At 63.7% G+C, this 23,921-nt stretch overlaps 1 protein-coding gene and 1 long non-coding RNA gene across 8 annotated transcripts in view; both read right to left on the bottom strand.

Annotated features, from left to right (window-relative positions):
• Positions 1-484: 484 nt before the first annotated feature.
• LOC138845998 (uncharacterized) lies at positions 485-1,988 on the bottom strand. Its single transcript, XR_011383324.2, has 2 exons — positions 1,280-1,988; positions 485-632 (listed from the first exon to the last, which is right to left on the bottom strand). It is a non-coding gene; the product is annotated as an uncharacterized LOC138845998 (long non-coding RNA).
• A 6,642-nt stretch (positions 1,989-8,630) lies between these two features.
• Positions 8,631-23,921, bottom strand: part of CYTH1 (cytohesin 1) — a 99,161-nt gene continuing 83,870 nt past the window's right edge. For 4 of the 7 annotated variants that reach the window (XM_070060226.2, XM_089316693.1, XM_089316697.1 and 1 more), the window contains exons 10-13: positions 23,386-23,462; positions 13,713-13,784; positions 11,239-11,393; positions 8,631-9,999 (exon numbers count right to left, since the gene is read on the bottom strand). In XM_070060226.2, coding sequence (XP_069916327.1) covers positions 9,921-9,999; positions 11,239-11,393; positions 13,713-13,784; positions 23,386-23,462 — 383 coding nt within the window. In that variant the 3' untranslated portion in view covers positions 8,631-9,920. Of the gene's footprint in view, positions 10,000-11,238; positions 11,394-13,712; positions 13,785-23,385; positions 23,465-23,921 lie in introns of all 7 variants that reach the window. The other 3 variants (XM_089316696.1, XM_070060227.2, XM_089316695.1) reach the window with 1 other exon arrangement.

The raw sequence follows: 23,921 nt of genomic DNA, 5'->3' as shown, positions 1-23,921 counted from the left end.
GTGGTCGCATGTTCATAATGACTGCTTTGAGTTCCTGTCTGCTAATTTTTTTTTTAAAGATTTATTTATGTATTTGAAAGTCAGAGTTACACAGTGAGAGAAGCAGAGGCAGAGAGAAAGAGAGAGAGAGAGAGAGAGAGAGAGAGAGAGAGAGAGAGAGAGAGAAAGGTCTTCCATCCACTGGTTCACTCCCCAATTAGCCGCAACGGCCGGAGCTGTGCCGCCAGGAGCCAGGAGCCTCCTCTGGGTCTCCCACGCGGGTGCAGGGGCCCAAGGACTTGGGCCAAATTCCACTGCTTTCCCAGGCCAGAGCAGGGAGCTGGGTTGGAAGTGGAGCAGCCGGGACTCGAACCAGCACCCAGTGCCCATATGGGATGCGGCACTGCAGGTGGTGTCTCTACCGCTAGGCCACAGCGCCAGCCCCTGCTAATTTCAACTCTAGGTCATCTCGGGGTCTGCTTCGCTCGCTGTTCTTTTTCTTGACGGTCAGTTGCAGTGTTCTGTTGCACACTCCGTGTGCTGGAAGCGTGGCTGACACATCGGAGATGGTCTCGCTGAGGCTGTCTCAGAGCTGAGGCTGGTTCTGGCAGGCACTGGCAGACGGCTTCCAGACAGTCAGCTCTGCTCGGACCCTGTCCAGGAAGGGCTATCTTGGTCTCCACACAGTCTTAGGACGCCCAACTGGACCTTTCTGGGGTCACATCTGAGAGTGAGGCCCCTGCCTGGGCAGATCTGGACCCCCTGGCAGCAGGCAGTCTCGGCCCGGCCTCACCCCTGCACTCCAGCAGCCCAGCCCCCACCCCCGACCTGGGCTGGGTGCCCCTCTGCTCTGCCGGACCCCAGCCTGGGCTGCAGGTCCCTCCCGTCTCAGCCCAGCAACCAAACCGCTCGGCTCGGGCTCGGCCTCCCCAGGCTGCAGGACGGCGGAGCCTGGAGTTGAGAGGCAAGGCCACCGTGCTCCTGCCCTGCGTCTCCTCCCCCATCCCGCGTCTCCTCCCCCTGCCCTGTGTTTCCTCCCCCACCCTCCGTCTCCTCCCCCTCCCTGCGTCTCCTCCCCCTCCCTGCGTCTCCTCCCCCCGCCCTGCATCTCCTCCCCCCCCCCCCGCCCAGCGTCTCCTCCCCCCGCCCTGCATCTCCTCCCCTGCCCTGAGTCTCCTCCCTGTGCCCCTGCATCTCCTCCCCCCAGCCCTGCATCTCCTCCCCCCCCCGCCCAGCGTCTCCCCCCTGCCCTGTGTCTCCTCCCCCGCCCTGCGTCTCCTCCCCTGCCCTGCGTCCTCACTTCTAACGCCCGCATTCCCGTGCTGCCTGCCATCCAGCTCTTGTTTGGATTTGTCTGGTTTTAGATTTTCATTTTTAGCAGGAAATCCCGCGTAGAGCCAGTTGCGCTCTCCTGGCTGGGAGCAGAAGTCCTGCTGGCTTTGGGTCACCTTGGCGTCCCGCTGGGTGAGGACAGGCACCGGCTTTGCTGTGACCGTCACTGCCTCCTCTGGTTACCCGACTCTGCCCTCAGCCCGCCGCCCTGCATGGGGGCGCAGGCAAGGCGGCGCCTGCGCAGTCCGGACGCCCCAGCCCGGACAACGCCCGCCGAATGTCTGCCCTCAGCCCGCCGCCCTGCATGGGGGCGCAGGCAAGGCGGCGCCTGCGCAGTCCGGACGCCCCAGCCCGGACACGCTTTCAGATCCAGCCGGTGCACCCAGACTCCAGAAAGGATTTGCAGGCTCGGGCCGCGTTCATCCCGCCATTCAGCTGTATGATGACTTTCACTTACGCGGTAAAACGGTCGTGTGAAAGTCACCCCAAACGGCTGATTAGGAAAACAAGGCTGTTTGTTGCTCACTCCAGTCTGAGGTCACCGCTTCCGCCCCCAACCTTGGCGTCCGTGTTAACTGCCAAAGGCAACAGGCACAATTTCCCGGAAGTGCGGTGCTTAGACAGGACGATGGTGCCGTGTGCCCTGCCTGTCGGCCTGGCCCGCTCCTAGCAGGCAAGATTCCTTAGTTAATGGCCGCGGCTACGGGAGGTCTGGCCTAGAGCCCCCGTAGCACCCCCCCCAGCCCACACGCTCAGCCCACACAGGGCGGGGGGGGGGGGAGGAGACGCAGGGCACAGGGAGTCACGGGTGCAGCTCCCACGCTGGAGTCTCCCGGGGTGGGGGCGGGCGTAGGGCTGGGAGAGCCTGGTGGCGCGTCTGCCCCTCGCCATCCCTGTCGCTGCCCAGCCGTGTTTCTGTATGGGGCTGTCATTCAACCGCTCGTCTCACCATCAGTCCATTCATTCCAATGAAGGCTGTCACCACCAGGCACCGTCCTTTTGGGGGCCTTTCCCACTTGGGTTAGACTCTTTAAGGAAACCGGGGGCGGGGGACCGGGGTTGTGGTGTTGTGGGTTAAGCAGCCGTCTGCAATGCTGGAACCCCATGTGGGTGCTGGGCTGCTCCACTTCCCATCCAGCTCTCTGCTGTGGCCTGGGAAAGCAGTGGAAGATGGCCCAGGTGCTTGGGCCCCTGCACCCACGTGGGAGACCAGGAAGAAGCTCCTGGCTCCTGGCTTCGGATTGGCCCAGCTCTAGCCGTTGTGGCTATTTGGGGAGTAAACTAGCAGAAGGAAGACCTTCTCTCTCTAAGTCTGACTTTCAAATAAATAAAACAAATATTTTTATTAAAAAAAAAAAAGGAAGGAGACCTATAGGAAGAGGTGGCACCAATTGGCCGTGGGCACTTTGCGTCCTGTCGCAGTTCCTCACCTCTCGAAGGCGCGGGGACAGAGCAGGGACGATGCGGTCACAGGGCCTGCGCCCAGCCCCGTGCTCACCTGCAGCCCAGGACGGGCTGGAGGCCTGCGCCGTGTTGTGCACCTGCGCTCGCGCGATCCACGTGGACACCAGCCTTCGCCAGGGGATGCTCCTGCAACCTTCCCCCGTGGCGGGGGTGTGGGCGTCCTCGCCCCAGAATTCCTGTTGTCGGAAGTTCCAGGGAGTCAGCGGGGCCTGCTGGGTCTCGCACGCCCTGGGCAGGCCGGGCCCCTTGGCAAAAATCTCAACCGACCTACGAAGGGCGTCTCCTCCCAGGCTGGGTCCGCAACACCTCAGGGGTGTGCGTGCCCGGTGCGCTGCGGCTCCCAGGCCACTGAGGGACGTGACAAGAGGTGTCCTTCCCCACAGCCCCGTCATCCCCCTGGTGTCCCACGCTGTTCCGCTGATCCCCATGGACCCCTGCCACGCAAGGCTACTCTGCCTAGAGCGCCTAAGGCCAGGAGGGGCTCGAGCAACCGGCGCCCCCGAGCCGTGGCAGCAGCGAGACTCTCACCTGCACCCCGGGGTGAGGCTGTTGGCTAACACGGGCCCCCTGCACCCCGGGGTGAAGGCTGCTGGCTAACACGGGCCCCCTGAACCCTGTCAGCGCAGGGCACTGTTGCTGCTTCCGTTACTGCTGACACGGGCATGGCTGGGCCCCGGCTTTCTCTCCGAGTGCCTTTGCCAGTATGATAACGATTCTGGAATCTGTAGTCCGGAACACACTGTTCCGTCTTAGCCTTTTAAGACCGATTGTTCATCAGAGCAAAGGCCCCAGGAAACAGGCGCGCTGGGTGCCGGGGGGTTTGCAGGGTGCAGGAGGCAGGACAAGCTGCCCCGAGCGATGTTGGCCAAACGTGTGGGGCCTCCCCCGCTTCCAGTCCAAATGCTGTCTGTTCTACATTTTGAGCTGTTACTATGACAACATAAACACTGGGATCTAAAAGGAGGAACTGGGCCCCGCCTCCAGCTGCGCGAGGGGAGACTCGTGTGGCTGAGCGCAGAGGGGCCGCCCAGGCACGGACGGGGAGATGGCCCCGGTTTCTCAAGGACCGACACTCGCCACTTCTTCAGCAAGGACGTCTCCAAAGAGAAGGCCCACGACCACGGGCAAGAGGGACGAGCCGAAGCCAAACTGTGGAGCTGAGCCCAGGCCGGGTCCCGGCCTCTCCCGGGAGGCCACCGCTGGGGAAAGCTGGGTCCCAGTGTGGCCGCCTTCTGAGCCCTGGGAGGCTCTGACCGCCTGGCCACTGGCGGCGGCCACGTTCAGGTGGCCGGGGGTGAAGCCACTGCCGTGCTATGTGTGGCGACGGGGAGACGAAGCCAGCACACCGGAGGGGTGCGTGTGTGTGGGGGGGGGGGGAGGGCTGAGGTCAGCCCTGACACGAGAAGCCCCCAGGGAGGGCCCGTGGCCCTGGGGGAGGGTGGGGGTCACCTCCCGGGGCCAGCACAGCACCAGGAGCGCACGCCACGCTGCACCGCGTCTCGGGCGTCCACCAGGGCTCTGAGTTGGGCAGCCCAAGAAGCACCAGAACGTGCCACGCCATTTGCTCCCCGGGGGCCGCCTCTACGCCAGCAACATCCCCTGGCGGACGCCGGTGGGTGCTGGGAAGGCTTCGTGAGCTTCTGAGCAGGCGCCCCACGCCAGGCGCCCGGCCCCGCGGCCACGCGAGTCCCTGGGCAGCCCCTGGCCAGCATCTGCGGACGAAGCGGGGAACGAAGACCCTGGGCCGGGAGTGAGCGGAAAAGTCTACACGAAGCTGCTTCGAGCAGATCGGCAACAAAGCACTTCAGCCCACCCCACCCCCCAACCCCGAGCGTGAGCCAGCGGCAGAGGGAGCTGCCGTTCCGCCCCTCGGCAGTCGGCGGGGGCCGGAGCCAGGAACAGAAACAGCCAGGTGAGACGGGGCCGTGGCGAGAGGGCACATCTGGACTATTCCTGCAGTCTTCGTGCGACTTCGAAAGTATCTCGAAACGGGGCCGGCGCCGCGGCTCACTTTGGTTAATCCTCCGCCTGCGGCGCCGGCATCCCATATGGGTGCTGGGTTCTAGTCCCGGTTGGGGCGCCGGATTCTGTCCCGGTTGCCCCCCTTCCAGGCCAGCTCTCTGCTGTGGCCCGGGAAGGCAGTGGAGGATGGCCCAAGTGCTTGGGCCCTGCACCCCATGGGAGACCAGGAGAAGCACCTGGCTCCTGGCTTCGGATCAGCACAGCACTGGCTGTAGCAGCCATTTGGGGGGTGAACCAACGGAAGGAAGACCTTTCTCTCTGTCTCTCTCTCTGTCTAACTCTGTTAATAAATAAATAAATAATAAAGAAATATCTCGAAATAGATTTCCATAGGGCTGGGACATTCTTGTGAACGGCATAGGGCTGGGGGCGGCGTCTTCACCCAGGCGCTACAGATGACAACACAGGCAGGGCCACCAAGGACAAGTCAGGAGCCCTGGGCGCCACGTGACCCGGGGTGGTTGGCAAAGGCCGACGTGGGAAACCCCAGGAAGCAGCAGCCCCAGTGTCCGGGCCTAGGGGTGGGGGGAGCGCGTGCAGATCCTGGCTGCCCCGAGCCGCCCGGAGAGCCGGGGCCAATGAGCTCTAGGAAGCCCCCAGGTCTGCTTCACCTGGAGAGATGAGCCAGGGGCACCAGCGCACAGCTGCAAGTCGGTGGGCACTGACCGCGATTTCCTACTCACGGCACCAGAGACGTGGCCGCTGGCCCAGGAAAGACGTGGTGGTTGAAGCAGGGGTAGAAATGACGTTGCCACACTGGCTTTCAGAACTGCTCTGCGACAGGAGGACCTCTGCCCCGCCTTTGGCGACTCCCGGGTCCCCGCCTGGCGCGGGGAGGGGCGTTCTGGGAGCAGGTGCATGCCAGGGGCTGGGGGGCACTAGAGGGTGCGGCCAGCAGAATCAGGCCCCTGCTGCTCCCTCGTGCCTTTCCCCGTCCTTCCAGATCTCAAGGACTTGGGAGAACAAGCGTCCTGGTCACCGTGCGCCCACCCGAGGCCCTTCTCGCGTCACCAAAGACGGGCTCTGATGAAAGAGCTGCCCGGCCCTGGCCCGCTATGTGTTCGTGGATCTGCCAGGCGGGTCCCCAGGGCTCGGGCTGTGCCCAGGGGTGTCCAGGAGCTGGGGACGCAGAGGTGAGGCAGACGGAAAGCCCTGCCCCCGCGGAGCGGACCAGCGAGGGCCATGGTTGACACGACCACCCACCTGAATGCTGGCGCAAGAAATCCTCCCGGGGCACAAACAACGCAGCCCCAGCAGGCTGAGCTGCAGGCGGGGAGCCAGCTCGGGGGTCTGCTGCGAGGTGTGGGCGTCCGCACCGCCAGGCTAAACATTTGCCCCCAACCCTTCTAAAATGACCCAAGAGAACTGTGTAACATCCTAAGGACACTAAAGTAAGCACCCAGGGGCCGGCGCTTTGGTGCAGCAGGTAAAGCCGCCACCTGCAGCACTGACATCCCAAATGGGTGCCAGTTCGAGTCCCAGCTGCTCCACTTCCGATCCGGCTCTCGGCTGGTGTGCCGGGGGGAGCCGGGGACAGGTGAGCAGGTAGACGCCAGAATGCCGGGAAAGCGGCTTCCGAGTCCGGAGAGCCTGCAGGTCTGGTCTGGATTTGGATTGGAATCCAGATCAGATCGGATCCCAGCTTCCCGGGGGCGGTCAGCCGGCCTCCGAGGGCTGTGCCGGAGGTTAGGTGTGGGGAGATGAGCGAGCCGCCCAGGGACAGGGGCGTTCCGTAAATGGTCCTGAATGTCGAGCTGGGCTCTGTGCTGTAAGGGTGTCTGGTCGCTGACTACGTGTTTGACGTTGGCCGTGGAAACAGCAGGCAGGGCTCTGAGCGAGACGCACAGCGGGCAGGAAGCAAACAGACTCAATGCGCCCGAGTGTGTACTAAGGCCTAAGGCGGGGAGCAAGGCAAATGTCAGGAAAAGCCGCGCCGTGAAGGTGCGGGGAGCGGGACTGAGGTCGGGGCACCTTCCGCCCTGGCCCGGAACACGAGTTCTGGAACTCGATTCGTATGGCCTCCTTCTACTGTCCCCCTGAAGAAGTCACATCGCGGTGGCCTGCTAGAACGGGACCCTGAAAGCCCTGGCCACAGCTCAAACGCTCACCACCGAATCCAGGGTCATCAGGATTCAAGCTGTTTTCTCCTACAAGTTTTGTTTCAGCTCCGCCGTTCAGGTCTTTGACCCGTTCTGGGCTAACGTTCACGGATGACGTGAGGTCAGGCTTGGCCCGGCTCCTCCGCGGGCGGCTTCTGGAACCCCAGCGCTGGTTGCAAATGGCACTTCCTCGGGCCGCTGGGTCACCCAGGACCCGTGGCCGTAAGCACCGTGCCCTCCTAGATGCTCAGTGCTACCCCGCCGACCTGCGCGCCTGATCCTGCAGCGACAGCGCCGCAGCTGGACGAGTGGCTGCTCCGGGACGGACAGGCGTCTGTCACCCGGCCTGGCTCTTCTTCCAGACTGGCTGCTCCTGGCCCCTCGTGCTTCCGTGTACATTTAGGGTGGGCTGGGTTTGGGGCGCGACTGCGTGGACTCTGTAGGTCAATCGGGGGGACAGCGTCACCCTCCCCATCTGCGAACACGAGGCTTTACCCTCCTGTCGATCACGTCTGCGGTGGTCAGGTGCAAGCCTCAGGCTTCAAGCAAACGTGCTAAGTACTTTCCGAAGCTATTCGAAGCAGTCGCTTCCCTGCTGGGGGAGTGGTGCTCACCGCGAGGGCATAAACAGAAACCGACTTCGGTATCGGACTGCGTCCCGCCGGACCCGTCGGTGAGGGCTGCGCAGCGCTCTGAGATCCCTTCGACTTTCCAGACAGGGACGAGGTCGTGTCCCCTGACTTCCCCTTTCTACTTGGATGACTTTGCTTCTTTTTCTTTTTAAAGATTTACTTACTCACTTGAAAGGCAGAGCTACAGAGAGAGAGAGGCAGAGAGAGAGAGAGAGAGAGAGAGAGAGAGAGAGAGAGAGAGTCTTCCATCTACTGCTTCACTCCCCAAATGGCTGCAACGGCCTGAGCTGGGCCAGGAGCTTCCTCCAGGTCTCCCACACGGGTGCAGGGGCCCAAGGACCTGGGCCATCTTTCCTGCTTCCCCAGGCCATGGCAGGGAGCTGGATCAGAAGTGGAGCAGCCGGGACTCGAACCGGTGCACATGTGGGATGCCGGCACTGCAGGCGGTGGCTCTACCCGCTACGCCCCCGCGCCGGCCTCGCTGCTTTCTCTTGCCTAGCCTCGGCACAGTGAGCTCGGACGCCAGGTCTGGCTTCTGCCGCGCGCCTGAGCTGCCTCAGGCGGCTCTGCAGCAGGGCAAGACACCCGCCGGGAAGGAGGCCAGGACACAAGCACGAGACGGGGGTACCCCACAGAGAAGGGGGTACCCCACAGAGAAGGGGGGCGCCTTCCACCGAGGTGAGAGGCAACAAGGAATCCGCAGGGCTGGTGCCGGCGGGGGGGGGGGGGGCAGAGAGGGAGGGAGGGGGCTCTCCTCACAGGGTCCTTGTCCCAGTGCAGGGGAGAGGCTGTCTGGGCAAGGACAGCGCAGGGCCGGGGCCTGAGCAGGGTGACGTGAGACACTGCGGGCACAGGCCCAGGCCGGCCCAGCCGGCCCTCCCTGCTCTGCGCTGGGTCCCCAGGGCTTCTCGGGCTCCATGACGCCGGCCTGTGGGTCCCGGCAAGGCGCGGGCACCTGCCAACTCTGAGACGCAGACCTCAGTCTCCAGGAACGGCGGGGGTTGACATCTGTTTCCTCTTCAGAACACGGGCCCTCCCCGGCGGGCCGAGCCCCGGCCCCGGCGGCCGCCCGTCCTCAGAGGCCACACACAGCACGGCGGGCTTTGGGCACAGTCAGTTTATTTGCTGCGGTTCCTTGGCGCTAGCTTACAAGGCGAAAACAATGAAAACAACCAGAATAATTATAATTTCTTTAAAAACCCTGTCAACGACTTCCAGTCATTTCTTTATATTTTGTATTTTGACAAACTTTTTTTTTAAACAAATACAAAATAATCTAAAAAGCGAAAAACTATACATGGATTATTTACACCTCTGATAAATAGACTGACCCTGCTCCAGGTCCCCTCTGCAGCAACGCTGGGGGCGGTGCACGAGGGTCCCCGCCGGCCCGCCCCCGCCGCACTCCGGCTCCCAGCCCGGACCCCTGCTCGGCGCTCCAGCAAGGACACCCGCGGCGGTGCCGGACGTGCCCCGCTCCGCCCACCTCCCCCCTGCGAAAGCTGGTTTCAGACATGCTGACCAGCCCTGAGGGCAGCAGAGGGGCCTGCACGCTGGGCCCGTGCAGACCACGCCCTGCGCCGCCCGGCCCTGGGCCCCCGGAGGGGCGTGCCGGCCGGCCCCCTGCTCCCCCTGGACAGGCCTGCCGCCGGCCGCGGGCGGGAGCTGCCCTGAGAGTCCCTGAGATTCGCGGCTGCCTTCACACCCGCGGGGCGGGGCGGGAAGGCCGGCCTTCTCACCCTCTCCCCTCTGCCGGGCCCACCGCCAAATGCACCCAGCGTGGTCCAGTCAGGGCCGGTTTTGATCCCTGGGGGATCGGGTGAGCGCTACTCCTCCCTCTAGAACGAGGACAGGAGTGGGGGAGAGGAAGACACCAAACGCGGCCAGCGGGCGGGGACGGGCCCCCCCTCACAGTGTTGGCTCCTGCTTTGCGGCCCCCCGGGATCTGGGGATTAGGATTCCTAGGGGCGCCCCCTCCCCGCGCAGGCGCCGCCCGCCCTCCGCCGCACCCCGCACGCTCCCCGAGAAGCCACCAGCGGCCGAGGCAGCCCGGCCCTGCCCTGGGCCCAGGCGTCGGCCCAGGGAGCCCCCTCGGACAGCGCAGAGCGACCTCAACGGCGCTGTGTGTTTAAAAAAAAAAAGCAGGAAAAACAAGGGCGTTTGTCGTCCGTGGCTTCTCTTCCTGTGAGAACACGCTGAGGTGTGTGTTCGGGGTGCAGGGGCTCCGGGCTCTGCGGTCAGGCCCGCTGGGCAGACTGGCCAGGGAGGGCCCGCTCCGGGGCCCGCCCCACCCCTCCTCCGCGTAGGAAAGAGCAGAGCTGAAGCAGCAGCGACTCGCCCCGCGCGCCCCTCCCGCCAGCCGCGCCGCAGCACCGGGGCCTGCACTCGGCGCTCAGTGCCTTTTGGTGGAGGACACCTTCTTCTTCCGCGCCGCCAGCATCTCGTAGAAAGGGTCCCTGCTGATGGCCGCTCTGCAGGAAGACGCACGGGGGCGGGGTCAGAGAGGGGGCGGGGTCGGAGAGGGGGCGGGGTCGGAGGAGAGGGGCGGGGTCAGAGAGGGGCAGGGTCAGAGAGGGCGGGGCCAGTCCCCTGCGCGAGGGCCCCACGCAGGGCGGCCAGCCCAAGCCCACCCTCCCCACCTGCTTCCTGTCTCCTCCCACTGCGCCTGGCTCCAAGGTGGCTTTGTGGGAACAAGTCACCACCCCTCCCCTCATGGGCTCCCCCTCCAGCACGTGGCTCCAGGGTGGCTTTGTGGGAACAAGTCACCACCCCTCCCCTCATGGGCTCCCCCTCCAGCACGTGGCTTTGTGGGAACAAGTCACCACCCCTCCCCTCATGGGCTCCCCCTCCAGCCACTTCCGCAGTTCTCAGCCTTGGCCACAACCCTGTCCTCGTTTGAGTTCAAACGTGGAAAAATGAAACCAAGAAGGACCAGAGAGCAGGCGGGAGGGGCTGCGCCTGGGTGGACAAAGCCAGCACAGCTCGTGGAGAGGACTCCCTGCTGGGGGGTCAGGGGACCCGGTGGGGGGGACTGGCCAGCCCTGGTGGAAGACCTGCCCGGCAGGGAGAGGAGGCCGCGCTCCCGGGAAGAGCTCCCGAGGACTCGCGTGGGAACGCTGGTGCCGATCTGCATGCGGGATCGGAGGCTTCGCACCTGGGCGCCTGCATCTCTGAGCCCCGGGATGCGGACACGCAGCTCCACAGCACGGCTGAGGGACCCTGAGACAGTGTCTCCCTCTCCAGGCCCTCAGCCCTCCTGCAGCGCAGTGCACGGCGGGCCGCGTCCTGACGTGGACACCGTCACGCGACGCCCACCAAGCGCCTCAACCCCTCGGGCCTTAGCTTCCTTGTCTACAAACGGGAACACGGGGCCTCACAACCTTAACAAACTGTGAAACGTTGCTCCCCGCCCCCAGGCTGTCACCACGAATCTGAGAACAGACAGTTCAGTCTGCGCCAGCCCTGGGCCTGCAGGCTCGCTGTTCCCATCAGGGTCTCGGATGGCACTTGGGAAACCCAGCTTGCGGGTGCTCTCGAAACATGCTGTAATGCCCACAAAACAAAGGCCCCCGGAAGCCACCTGGGCCCCGGGCAAACGATTCCCTGGAGTATGGAAGAGGCAGGTGCAGCAAACCCGGCCATGGGAACAGAGCCTGGGCGCCTGACAGCCACGGCCCCGCAGCGCTCTCCTGGGCCCAGCGCGCACTCACTTGATGCACTTGATCCACTCCTCCTTCTCCTCGGGCGTCGGGGCTGAGATCCGGTACACGGTGTGGTTCCCTTCCACCACGCGGCCGTCGGCCTCTGTCTTGCAGGCCTTGATCACCTGGTCTTTATTGTCAGGGATGTAGAGCTCAAAACAGTTCTGAGAACCGAGACACAGGGAGGGGAGGGGAGCAGGCCCTTAGGAAGGCGCTGGCCGCCACAGAGTTTGTTTCCCAGGGGGCTGTCGAGAACACAGCTGACATTCCATACAGAAAGGCAAGAGCTAAAGTGGGATGCGGCACAGGCCTTCCTGGCAAAGACAGCAAACTGGCACACACGGCTCCACCCCAACACACATCAGATACAGACAGGACCACGGGTGACAACCAGGCACACACGGCTCCACTGACACACATCAGATACAGACAGGACCACGGGTGACAACCAGGCACACACGGCTCCACTAACACACATCAGATACAGACAGGACCACGGGTGACAACCAGGCACACACGGCTCCACTAACACACATCAGATACAGACAGGACCACGGGTGACAACCAGGCACACACGGCTCCACTGACACACATCAGATACAGACAGGACCACGGGTGAGAACCAGGCACACACGGCTCCACTAACACACACCAGATACAGACAGGACCACGGGTGACAACCAGGCACACACAGCTCCACTAACACACACCAGATACAGACAGGACCACGGGTGACAACCAGGCACACACGGCTCCACTAACACATACCAGATACAGATAGGACCACGGGTGACAACCAGGCACACACGGCTCCACCCCAACACACATCAGATACAGACAGGACCACGGGTGACAATCAGGCACACACGGCTCCACTAACACACATCAGATACAGACAGGACCACGGGTGACAACCAGGCACACACGGCTCCACTAACACACACCAAATACAGACAGGACCACGGGTGACAACCAGGCACACACGGCTCCACCCCAACACACATCAGATACAGACAGGACCACGGGTGACAACCAGGCACACACGGCTCCACTAACACACATCAGATACAGACAGGACCACGGGTGACAACCAGGCACACACGGCTCCACTGACACACATCAGATACAGACAGGACCACGGGTGACAACCAGGCACACACGGCTCCACTGACACACATCAGATACAGACAGGACCACGGGTGACAACCAGGCACACACAGCTCCACTAACACACACCAGATACAGACAGGACCACGGGTGACAACCAGGCACACACGGCTCCACTAACACATACCAGATACAGATAGGACCACGGGTGACAACCAGGCACACACGGCTCCACTAACACACACCAAATACAGACAGGACCACGGGTGACAACCAGGCACACACGGCTCCACCCCAACACACATCAGATACAGACAGGACCACGGGTGACAACCAGGCACACACAGCTCCACTAACACACATCAGATACAGACAGGACCACGGGTGACAACCAGGCACACACGGCTCCACTGACACACATCAGATACAGACAGGACCACGGGTGACAACCAGGCACACACGGCTCCACTAACACATACCAGATACAGATAGGACCACGGGTGACAACCAGGCACACACGGCTCCACTAACACACATCAGATACAGACAGGACCACGGGTGACAACCAGGCACACACAGATCTACCCCAACACACACCAAATACAGGCAGGACCACGGGTGACAACCAGGCACACACGGCTCCACCCCAACACACACCAAATACAGGCAGGACCACGGGTGACAACCAGGCACACATGGCTCCACTAACACACATCAGATACAGACAGGACCACGGGTGACAACCAGGCACACACAGCTCCACTAACACACATCAGATACAGACAGGACCACGGGTGACAACCAGGCACACACGGCTCCACCCCAACACACATCAGACACAGACAGGACCACAGGTGACAACCAGGCACACACGGCTCCACTAACACACATCAGACACAGACAGGACCACGGGTGACAACCAGGCACACACGGCTCCACCCCAACACACATCAGACAGACAGGACCACAGGTGACAACCAGGCACACACGGCTCCACTAACACACATCAGATACAGACAGGACCACGGGTGACAAAGCTTTTTAAAGCCAGTCCAGTGAAGTCACACTCAAAGCAATGGGGAGATATGTACAAGATTATAAACAAGCGGCCCAGTCCTAGGTACTGCTGCCACCGAAGGAGGGGCAGTGTGTACACCTCACAGGACGCTCAGTGATGGTAAACAAGACCAGGTGAACGCAGGTTTTTCACAGCCTCATCTTTGAATAGCAAAAGTCGTCAAGAAAAGAGTGAGGCTGAGTTGAAGGCACTGTAGAACTTTCCAGGTTTCTCAGTCTTTTTCCAAAAACCTTTGGAGTTCATTCGTTCAGGAACTCCGGTACCCATCCCCCCCTTCAGAACACCCCACGCCACTCACTGGTTTTTTGGAGTCTTCCACCTCCCGGATACTCAGATTCTCGAGCGGGATAATCCCACGGGGCTCCTTATCCTGCAGGACAGATGCAGAGCGGATGCACTCAGTGAGGGCAGATACACCGTGACGGCCTCACCCTCGTCCTCACTGTCTTGCTTCTCCCACTGAGCCACTTCCCAAACCAGCTTGAGGTCCCCAGGCCCTAAAGAACCGGGTTGAGAAGCGTGCGGCTGCTGTGGACATGACACACGGCCGAGCAGACTCGGCAGCCGCCCCGAGAGAACACCGGGTGGCCGGGGGGCGGGGCTCACGTGGGAATGCGTGAGCTCTTTTTCCCCCGCCCCGACAAGGGGGCGCCTCCCCCCTTCTACTCATCGGAGCCTCAGCTCTAGCTCAGCAGTTCCTGGAGCCTCTCCTGCGCCCAGGACTGGAGCTGCCACCGACCGTCACACAGCCACTGCCCGGCACTGCCGCTGTCACCGACCGTCACACAGCCACTGCCCGGCACTGCAGCTGTCACCGACCGTCACACAGCCACGGTCTCCAGCCCTCCTCCCACTGCCAGACTGGGCTTACAGGGCCTTGAGGAGACGCCGCCTTCCTGACCATTCCTCCTCGATCCAGAAAGGCACCTCAACGTGTCCGGAACACGGAGCACCCTGCCCTCACCCCAACAGGTGCTCTTGGAACCCCCACCACATCAGCAAAGGCACTGCAAGTGTGCTCGCTCATCACGAGTCTTCACACCCCTGACCCCCAACATCCAGCTAACCAACAAGGCCCACCACGTCTCGGCTTTCTACGTTTGATTGTTACACAGACACCAAGTGTGAAAAGTCAACCAGTTTTACAAACTTTACAAAAGCGGCAGCCCGTGGCTCAGCGGGCTCCCTGTCCCGGGGCTTAGATGCTACCTGAAGAGGCTTCAGCTCCTCCCACCCAGCAGGGTCCCGCCCCCCCCCCCCCCGCCCAGCACTCACACCCCCAGCTCCCTCAAGCCAGTTTTCACTAGCACCACTCTGCATTTCAGACTGTGCCACACAGTAACCTTCCAAACTTTCCTTCCCCCGCCCAAAAAAAAAAAAAATCTTTCTTTTATTTGCGAGGTAGAGACAGCCAGAAAGGTCTTCCATCTGCTGGGTCACTCCCCAGATGGCCTCAATGACCAAAGCTGAGCCAATCCGAAGCCAGGAGCCAGGAGCTTCTCCCAGGTCTCCCACGTGGGTGCAGGGGCCCAAGCACTTGGGCCGTCTTCTACTGCTTTCCCAGGCCACAGCAGAGAGCTGGATGGGAGGTGGAGCAGCCGGGACGTGAATTGATGCCCGCTGGGGTGCTGGCACTGCAGGTGGAGGCTCAGCCCACCACGCCACAGCGCCGGCCCCCACCTTCCTCTCTCGGAGCCACAGTTAGCATTCGACCCAAGCCCGCTGCACACGTGTCACTCTTGCTGAAACCTCTCACGCTGGGCAGCCCAGGGCATCCCATAATTTCAGGTTCTTTTGTTGTTGCTGTGATGGCTGTTATCTTTGTACTATGACCCTGTAGGTAAGTCTACTTTCAGTGAATCTCCCGAGGCTGTGGGGGTGTGGCCAGGGAGCTCTGTTCAGCGTGCCTAAGGTGACACATCCAGGTTTGGTGTAGTACACCTCCTCTCTCTCTCTTTTTTTTTTTTCAATCAGAAGGAGGTTTGTTCTGCTCAGCTGGGCTCTTCTCCATGGAGAATGGAGACTGCCTGAGCGCTGCCCAGCGGCTGTGATACTCGTCCGCTCTGTGCCGGGGACCACACAAAGGATCTGCGCCGTCCTCTGCGTAAGTCCCGATTCCCCAGCCACATCTCTCACCGGGTAGCCAGGGCCGCCTGAGCTTGCGGCGTCTCCCCAGAGACTTCTCCAAGTCCCAGCCACACTGTGAGTCCCCCCCACCGCCTGTTTTTGTCACAGTCCTGGTGCAGAAGCTCACAGTCACAAGCTGCCAGCCCCTGTGACTTCTCCCCACGTGTCAGGAGCCCCGCTCGGCTGTTGCTGGGCGCAGACACGAGCTGGCACAGCTGCTACGTATGTCCAAACTGGCGCCCGCTCTATCGGCTTGTTACAGGACGCAGGGGAGAGAGAAACGTGCCCGTGCTGCTCTTTTGTGTGTGTGTGTGGTTTTTTTTTCTCCTCCACTTTGGCTGGCGCACTGTCCGCCACGGGGCTCCAAGCCGGGCTCCCTCTAGGCTCTTCCTGCAGCTTTGGCACCAGTGGCTCGGCTGCCGCGGTCTGGTCTCCCCTCACTCTCCGGCGCTGGTGCGCAGGCTCTCGGCTGCTGCGGTCCCAAGTGTGGGCGCCCACGCCCTCCACGTAGGTCCTCTGTGTCCTCTAATTTCGGTAGAGTTTCCTCTGCCGTTTCCCCCTCACTCCTCCCTGAGGCCGCACGCTCTCCACTTTTTAAACTGCCTTCTCCTGGGCTAGAGCAGTCAGCTCCCTCCCTGCTCTGCCATCGTGGAACCAACCCCACTGCAGGTTCCCGAAGACAGCTCTCCCGAAGCCTCTGGACCTGCCCCAGAACGGACGGCCTCACTTCCTGCTACAGTGCTGTGGCGCACCCTTCCCCATCCCTGAGCCCGCCCTCGGTCCTCTCCCACTTCTGCTCGGCACCCCCCGCCCCCCCGCCCCCCCCCGCCCCCCCCCCCCCGCAAGCACACCTCCACCAGCGCCCGAGATGGGCTGGGTGGGTGGCGGCACCGCCGCGGGCCGGCCTGCTTGGCAGCATGGCCGTGTGCTCCTCACAGTTGGCTGTGGTTTGGCTGCAAACATCACTCCTCCACACGCAGAGGCCGGCGCACCAGGCCTCCGCTCTCCGGCGAGCCTGTCACTGATGGGGGGGGGGGCTCTGCCTGTGCCTGTTTCGCGCCGCCTGGAGCCTGGAGACTCCCTGGGGTGTGGATGTGGTCCCAGGGCACCAAGCACAGAGAACGCGCCGCCACGGTTCCTGCTCTCGGCTCTCCCGAGCCCGCCGGGCCTCCTGGACCAGCTCTCCCCGCGCCATTCCCACCCCTCTGCCTTGGGTCCTCCCGCGAGATTTTCTTGGTGTTTTCTGCCAAGCGTTTTCTCCTAACACTCTTAGTTTCCGAGAGTGGCTCCAGATGGCTTTGCTCTGGATCCTGTTCCTGTCTCACAGCCTCTGTGGGTGGGGGTGGGGGTGGGCGTGGGGCCTTCCTCCCCTCTCAGTCTCTCTCCTCCCAGCTGCTCTGGTCTCCACCTGCTCTACAGCTGGGGGCCTGCCTCCAAGACCAGGGACTCCGGTGAGTGACTGGAGGAGCAGGGGACTGAGCTGACTGGGCTCCGGGGCTGTGCACCGGGAACTCCCTGGCGGGCCGTGAGTGTGGGGCTCCGGGGCCCGTGCACCGGGAACTCCCTGGCGGGCCGTGAGTGTGGGGCTCCGGGGCCCGTGCACCAGGAACTCCCTGGCGGGCCGTGTGTGTGGGGCTCCGGGGCCCGTGCACCGGGAACTCCCTGGCGGGCCGTGTGTGTGGGGCTCCGGGGCCCGTGCACAGGGAACTCCCCGGCGGGCCGTGTGTGGGGCGCCGGCCTCTCTCGCCAGGGTTACAGCCGTCGCCCCACTACCTGCCAGCTGCACTCTGAGGGCTGAGGGGCGCAGGCACTCTGCTCTCACCTAGGATCCAGCAGGTACGAAGCTCCCACACCCGGTCTGCCCGGAAGTGCCCAGTGTTGCCGTCCCCTGGGGGCTGGAGGGGCCGCGGCGAGGGAGGCGCTGACCTGGTTCCTAAACAGCTCAGTCGGTTCCCTGGGCCTGGCTTCCACCTCCTCCACTCTCGTTTCTCGGGCTTTCTGGACCCTGAGGATTGCTGAGTGGAGACAGTGGGTGCGCAGGCTAAGAGCTCTCACAGTCTGGGCCTCAATGAGGACGTGACTTCATTACACGCAGCCTCGCGGGCCTGGCACATCAGGCTCCCTTGGCACTGAGGCGTGTTCTCCCTGTGCTCTTCAGTCTGGAGTGGAGGCTGGACCCTAAGGAGACCCTCGGAATCGCTGGGGGGACCAGCAGAGAGCCCAGTACCACTCCCGCTCTGGCCTCGGAATCGCTGGGGGACCAGCGGAGAGCCCAGTACCACTCCCGCTCCGGCCTCGGAATCGCTGGGGGACCAGCGGAGAGCCCAGTACCACTCCCGCTCCGGCCTCGGAATCGCTGGGGGACCAGCGGAGAGCCCAGTACCACTCCCGCTCCGGCCTCGGAATCGCTGGGGGACCAGCGGAGAGCCCAGTACCACTCCCGCTCCGGCCTCGGAATCGCTGGGGGACCAGCGGAGAGCCCAGTACCACTCCCGCTCCGGCCTCGGAATCGCTGGGGGACCAGCGGAGAGCCCAGTACCACCCCCGCTCCGGCCTCGGAATCGCTGGGGGACCAGCGGAGAGCGCAGTACCACCCCGCTCCGGCCTCGGAATCGCTGGGGGACCAGCGGAGAGCCCAGTACCACTCCCGCTCCGGCCTCGGAATCGCTGGGGGACCAGCGGAGAGCCCAGTACCACCCCCGCTCCGGCCTCGGAATCGCTGGGGGACCAGCGGAGAGCGCAGTACCACTCCCGCTCCGGCCTCGGAATCGCTGGGGGGACCAGCGGAGAGCCCAGTACCACCCCCGCTCCGGCCTCGGAATCGCTGGGGGAGAGCCCAGTACCACTCCCGCTCCGGCCTCGGAATCGCTGGGGGAGAGCGCAGTACCACTCCCGCTCCGGCCTCGGAATCGCTGGGGGAGAGCCCAGTACCACTCCCGCTCCGGCCTCGGAATCGCTGGGGGAGAGCCCAGTACCACCCCCGCTCCGGCCTCGGAATCGCTGGGGGAGAGCCCAGTACCACTCCCGCTCCGGCCTCGGAATCGCTGGGGGAGAGCCCAGTACCACTCCCGCTCCGGCCTCGGAATCGCTGGGGGAGAGCCCAGTACCACCCCGCTCCGGCCTCGGAATCGCTGGGGGACCAGCGGAGAGCCCAGTACCACTCCCGCTCCGGCCTCGGAATCGCTGGGGGACCAGCGGAGAGCCCAGTACCACTCCCGCTCCGGCCTCGGAATCGCTGGGGGACCAGCGGAGAGCCCAGTACCACTCCCGCTCCGGCCTCGGAATCGCTGGGGGACCAGCGGAGAGCCCAGTACCACTCCCGCTCCGGCCTCGGAATCGCTGGGGGACCAGCGGAGAGCCCAGTACCACCCCCGCTCCGGCCTCGGAATCGCTGGGGGACCAGCGGAGAGCGCAGTACCACTCCCGCTCCGGCCTCGGAATCGCTGGGGGGACCAGCGGAGAGCCCAGTACCACCCCCGCTCCGGCCTCGGAATCGCTGGGGGAGAGCCCAGTACCACTCCCGCTCCGGCCTCGGAATCGCTGGGGGAGAGCGCAGTACCACTCCCGCTCCGGCCTCGGAATCGCTGGGGGAGAGCCCAGTACCACCCCCGCTCCGGCCTCGGAATCGCTGGGGGAGAGCCCAGTACCACTCCCGCTCCGGCCTCGGAATCGCTGGGGGAGAGCCCAGTACCACTCCCGCTCCGGCCTCGGAATCGCTGGGGGAGAGCCCAGTACCACTCCCGCTCCGGCCTCGGAATCGCTGGGGGAGAGCCCAGTACCACCCCGCTCCAGCCTCGGAATCGCTGGGGGACCAGCGGAGAGCCCAGTACCACTCCCGCTCCGGCCTCGCCTGCCGGGCCCAGCACACCGCTGGCTGCGCAGCTCCTCTCCTGCGCTCAACCTGCTGCCCCAGAAGGCGCCACCAGAAGGCGCCAGGGCCTGCGGGACAGCCACTGATCCGCAGGCTGCACGCGGAGGTCCCGTGTCACCAGGGCCGAGGACCCTCGTCCTGGAGCTCCAGTGGGAGGCCCAGCCCAGGGACGGCCGGTGCACCCCACACCAGCGCCTTCCGCCCATAACTGCCTCTGTCCCACGGAGGGGACATCGTTGGCTTTGTAATTTTTCTTTAAGAACAACTGACATCGCTTTTGTAAAGAATCGTATTTGCTCATCAAAAGAAACTCGAGACAGTGCAGAAAAGACCACAGGTGCGAAGTCTTCCCACACTCCATCACGGCTGAACAAACACCCAGCCCTGCGCTTCAGCGCCAACGCCTCTCCCGAGAGGGGAGCCCTGGGATAGCCTCATCAACTCTAGAACAAACAGAAGGCTCCAGAAGAGCCTCACGAGGCTGGACCCGTTCTCTCTTCGGAACGCACCCGGTTTCCATCTGACAGTGCTCCCCGAGTCTGCTCACCACGCAGCAGCTCCTCGAGGGCCGCGAGGCCCCTGGATGGCACGCTGTGTCACCCCGCCCTCCAGGCCGCACAGACCCTCACCCACTAGCCTCTGGCCCGCAAAACTGCTGGGGGCGACCTGCCTCTCCCAACTGAGTGAGACGCTCATTCCGGGCTGGGGCCTAGCAGAACTAAGCCCTGGGACGTTTCCCGAGCGCCGCTTGGGCTTGCGGACCCCGGGTCCCTTCCCTCCGCCATGCCTGTCTGCTCCTGCAGGCGGCAGAGGTCCCGGGACGGGACCACCCCTCGTCCTCTGTGCCTGTGGCTTCTAACTGTGTCCTGCTCGTCCTGTCACACAGGCCTGTCCAGGCCCTCCCTCCGGGGCAGTGACGACATGGTCAGCTACTCTGCCGCACGCCTCCGGGTCTCCCCCTTGTTACTGCTGTAATCTACAATCACATGGCTGTATTTTAAGTACACAGTTCGGGTTCTCATTTGATTCACGTCTGAGGCCTCCCTCTCTGGGAACCCAGAGTCCCGACTGTGCCACACCTGCACTCTAAGCACTCAGCTGCGTACAGGCGGTTTTGTGTTCTAGCACTTTCCGCAGTCTCATAAGGGAACGGCGAGTGGAGGCGGCACTCGTCTGCGGGATCATGAACGTTCGAAGGTCAGGGTTCACTCCATCCATCTGAGGAGGTGAGGCACTCTTGGGAGGCTCCCAGAGTTTTCCCAACTGAACACACAATCTTGGGGCTTCCCCTGTGCCACAGGAAGTGAGTCCTGACTCACTTTCCCTGTGCCACCAGTTCCTAGCCAGCAGCAGCCTCGGTACTCCCCGATCACAGAGGATGGACAGAGAAATAACAAGCCACAGCCTCTACCCACCCCACCCCAGCTGCCTTCTCCCACACCCAGCGCACGGGGGCGGCTGCCGGGCCCCGTCCACACCAGGGCCCCGAATGGCCAGCCCCCTTCCGCCCCCAGCTACTGCTTCTCTCCTCACTGCACCTGCCAGAGCCTCTGATGGGTCACACCCTCTGTGTGTGGCTGCTCTGTGTCCCCACTTTTTACCGTTCTCTGCCAGGTAACTGGAAGCCCACTCGGTCACCCTGACCTGTTCAGAACCATCTGGGCCAGTCTGCCTCCCATCAGCGCGCTGGGTTCAAGCCCCGGCCCCACTTGGAGCTCTGGCTCTGACCTGGTCCCGCCCTGCCTGCTGCTGCTGTGAGCGTCTGGAGAGAGAACCATCAGATGGGAGTCTCTGTCTCTCTCCCTGCGCACTCAGAGAGAGTGAGACCCTCAGACGTGGACGCTGGGGCGAGACGGTGGACAGACATTTGAGAGCGCACCGGGTGCTCCTTGTGGCACTGGGTGGGGGGCGGGCAGGGAGAATCTTTCTTTTTGTTGCTTTGTACACTGAGGCATCTCGCCTCACGTCTGAAGAGATGGACAGCATAAAGGTACTGCCAGCTGCAGAGTCCGCGGCCTGAGTTCCGACAGCGCACACGGAATTCCCCTGGAGACCACCTGACAGCACACCGCGCAGCACGCCATCAGCACGCCATCAGCACGTGCACTCTAACTACTAGCTGGTGCTATTCTGCAGCTCATCCCCGACGCGGGAGCTCACGGCCGCATGGTGCCACGGCCAGCCTCTCCCCGAGGGGGCTCACGGCTGCACAGTGCCACGGCCAGCCTCCCACCGTGGGGGCTCACGGCCGCATGGGGCCACGGCCAGCCTCTCCCCGTGGGGGCTCACGGCCGCACAGTGCCACGGCCAGCCTCTCCCCGTGGGGCTCACGGCCGCACAGTGCCACGGCCAGCCTCTCCCCGTGGGGTTCACGGCCGCATGGTGCCACGGCCAGCTGCTCTCCCCCGTGGGGGCTCACAGCCACACAGTGCCACGGCCAGCTGCTCTCCCCCGTGGGGGCTCACAGCCACACAGTGCCACGGCCAGCTGCTCTCCCCGTGGGGGCTCACGGCCACACAGTGCCACGGCCAGCCTCTCCCCGTGGGGTTCACGGCCGCATGGTGCCATGGCCAGCCGCTCTCCCCGAGGGGGGCTCACGGTCACAAGGTGCCACAGCCAGCCTCTCCCCGTGGGGCTCACTGCCACGCGGTGCCACGGCCAGCCTCTCCCTGTGGGGCTCACGGCCGCATGGGGCCACAGCCAGCCTCTCCCTGTGGGGGCTCACGGCCGCATGGGGCCACAGCCAGCCTCTCCCCGTGGGGCTCACGGCCGCGTGGTGCCATGGCCAGCTGCTTTCCCCGTGGGGGCTCGCAGCCCCACAGTGCCACAGCCAGCCTCTCTCCCTGTGGGGGCTCGTGGCCACACGGTGTCACAGCCAGCCTCTCCCCAAGGGGGCTCGCGGCTGCACCCTCTCTCCCGCGAGCAGCAACAGGCCAAGGGTGCACCTGTGTCCCGGCCCGCAGCAAGCTGACACACACAGGCCGGGAGTGACTGTTGTTGCCTAACACTGACTAGGAAAGATACTTCCAAATCTCAACCTCCTCAGAGGGTCGCCGCCGCCTCTGCAGGACCAGGCTGGAGAGCGAGAGCAGAGCACGCCTGTCTGGAGAAGCCGCAGTCTGCCAGCCCCAGCCCCTGCTCTCGGCCGGCCCTCGAGCTGCCGGCACAGGAGCCCGGGCAGCGCCCCCGGGAGCGGCCAGGTCTGCTGGGTGCCCTGCCTGCGGGAGGGAGCTCTGGAGAGAGCGGCACTGGGGACTCCTGTCTTCACAGGCTCTGATTACAGACCTGCAGCTGTAAGCCGGTGTGAGTCCCAGCTGCTCCGCGTCTGACCCAGCTCCCTGCTGTGGCCTGGGACAGCAGTGGACGACACCTCAAGTGCTTGGGCCCTGCGCCCACATGGGAGACCCGGAGGAAGCTCCCGGCTCCCGGCTCCCGCCTGGCCCAGCGCTGGCTGTTGTGGCCATCTGGGGGGCGAACCCGCAGACGCAGTTCTTTCTCTTTCTGTGTGTCTCTCCCTCCCTCTCAAACAAATACATCTTTTTAAAAAATAAATAAGAAAATATAAGTTTCTCAAAACTCCAAGTGATCTCAAGTTAACTTTCCCATTCCACTCTCCGGTCTCTTCCTCCCGTACTTTGCCCCCTGGGCTCCTTCTGAATCAGACCCTTTAGCATTTCTGCTCCCCCAGCAAACCTCCATCCTGTCATTTTTCTTGCCCCCCCCCTCAGCAGGGGCACAGCCGCCTCTGGGCAGCTGGCCCATCCCCAGGCTCCTCTCTGCAGGCCAGGCGTCTGCTGTCCCCCTGGAAGTGGGTCCCACTCAGCCACGCGTCCTCGGCCAGGTGCTACACATCCTCTCTAGAACCCCCACTCGGAGGGCGACCAGGGTTCTTCCCGCGTGGCTGCAGCTAGCCCCCGACCCCGAGACACAGAAGGACGCCCCCTGCTGCCCCAGGCCCGCGGCGGATGCTCACCGTGGTGTATTCGAAGTAGTAAAGGCAGTTGTCTGTCAGGATGAACCAGCGTCTCTTCCAAGTCTTGACCCTGCCACCTGCCGAGCAAGAAGAGACGCACATTCGACAGGAGACAGGCAGGCGAGTGGGAGTCCCCGGCACACAGAGCTCTCTCCTCGGGGGCGATGAGGCGGGCGGGAGGGCGGGGCCATGGCAGGAGCCACACCAGTGACAAGACACAGCCACGACAGAGCGGCTCTCACAGAGAGTGTGGGCGCAAGCAGAGCAAGCGTGTCCAGGACAGCGGGACGCGAGCATGGGTCTGGGGAGAGAACCCGGGGCGGCAACCACACGCACACGCACACGCACACGCCAAACTGCCTGGGCTGGGGAAGCTCAGCAGGAGGCCCGTGTGGGGGACGTGAGCAGAGAACGGGGGGTGGGGGGGTGGGCAGCCCTGCTGTAGGCCACGCTGCCACTGACAGCCAGCCGGGCACACAAGGAGCCCCAGCTAAGTGACCGGAGGGAGGCGACGGCGGCGAGACGCCGCGGCCCTT

This window comes from Oryctolagus cuniculus, chromosome 17 (genome assembly GCF_051225735.1).
Source record: "Oryctolagus cuniculus isolate XC-2025 breed Fujian yellow rabbit chromosome 17, ASM5122573v1, whole genome shotgun sequence".
Lineage (NCBI taxonomy): Eukaryota > Metazoa > Chordata > Mammalia > Lagomorpha > Leporidae > Oryctolagus > Oryctolagus cuniculus.
Note: the sequence above shows the minus strand (reverse complement) of the source record. Positions and strands in the feature narration are given on the sequence as shown.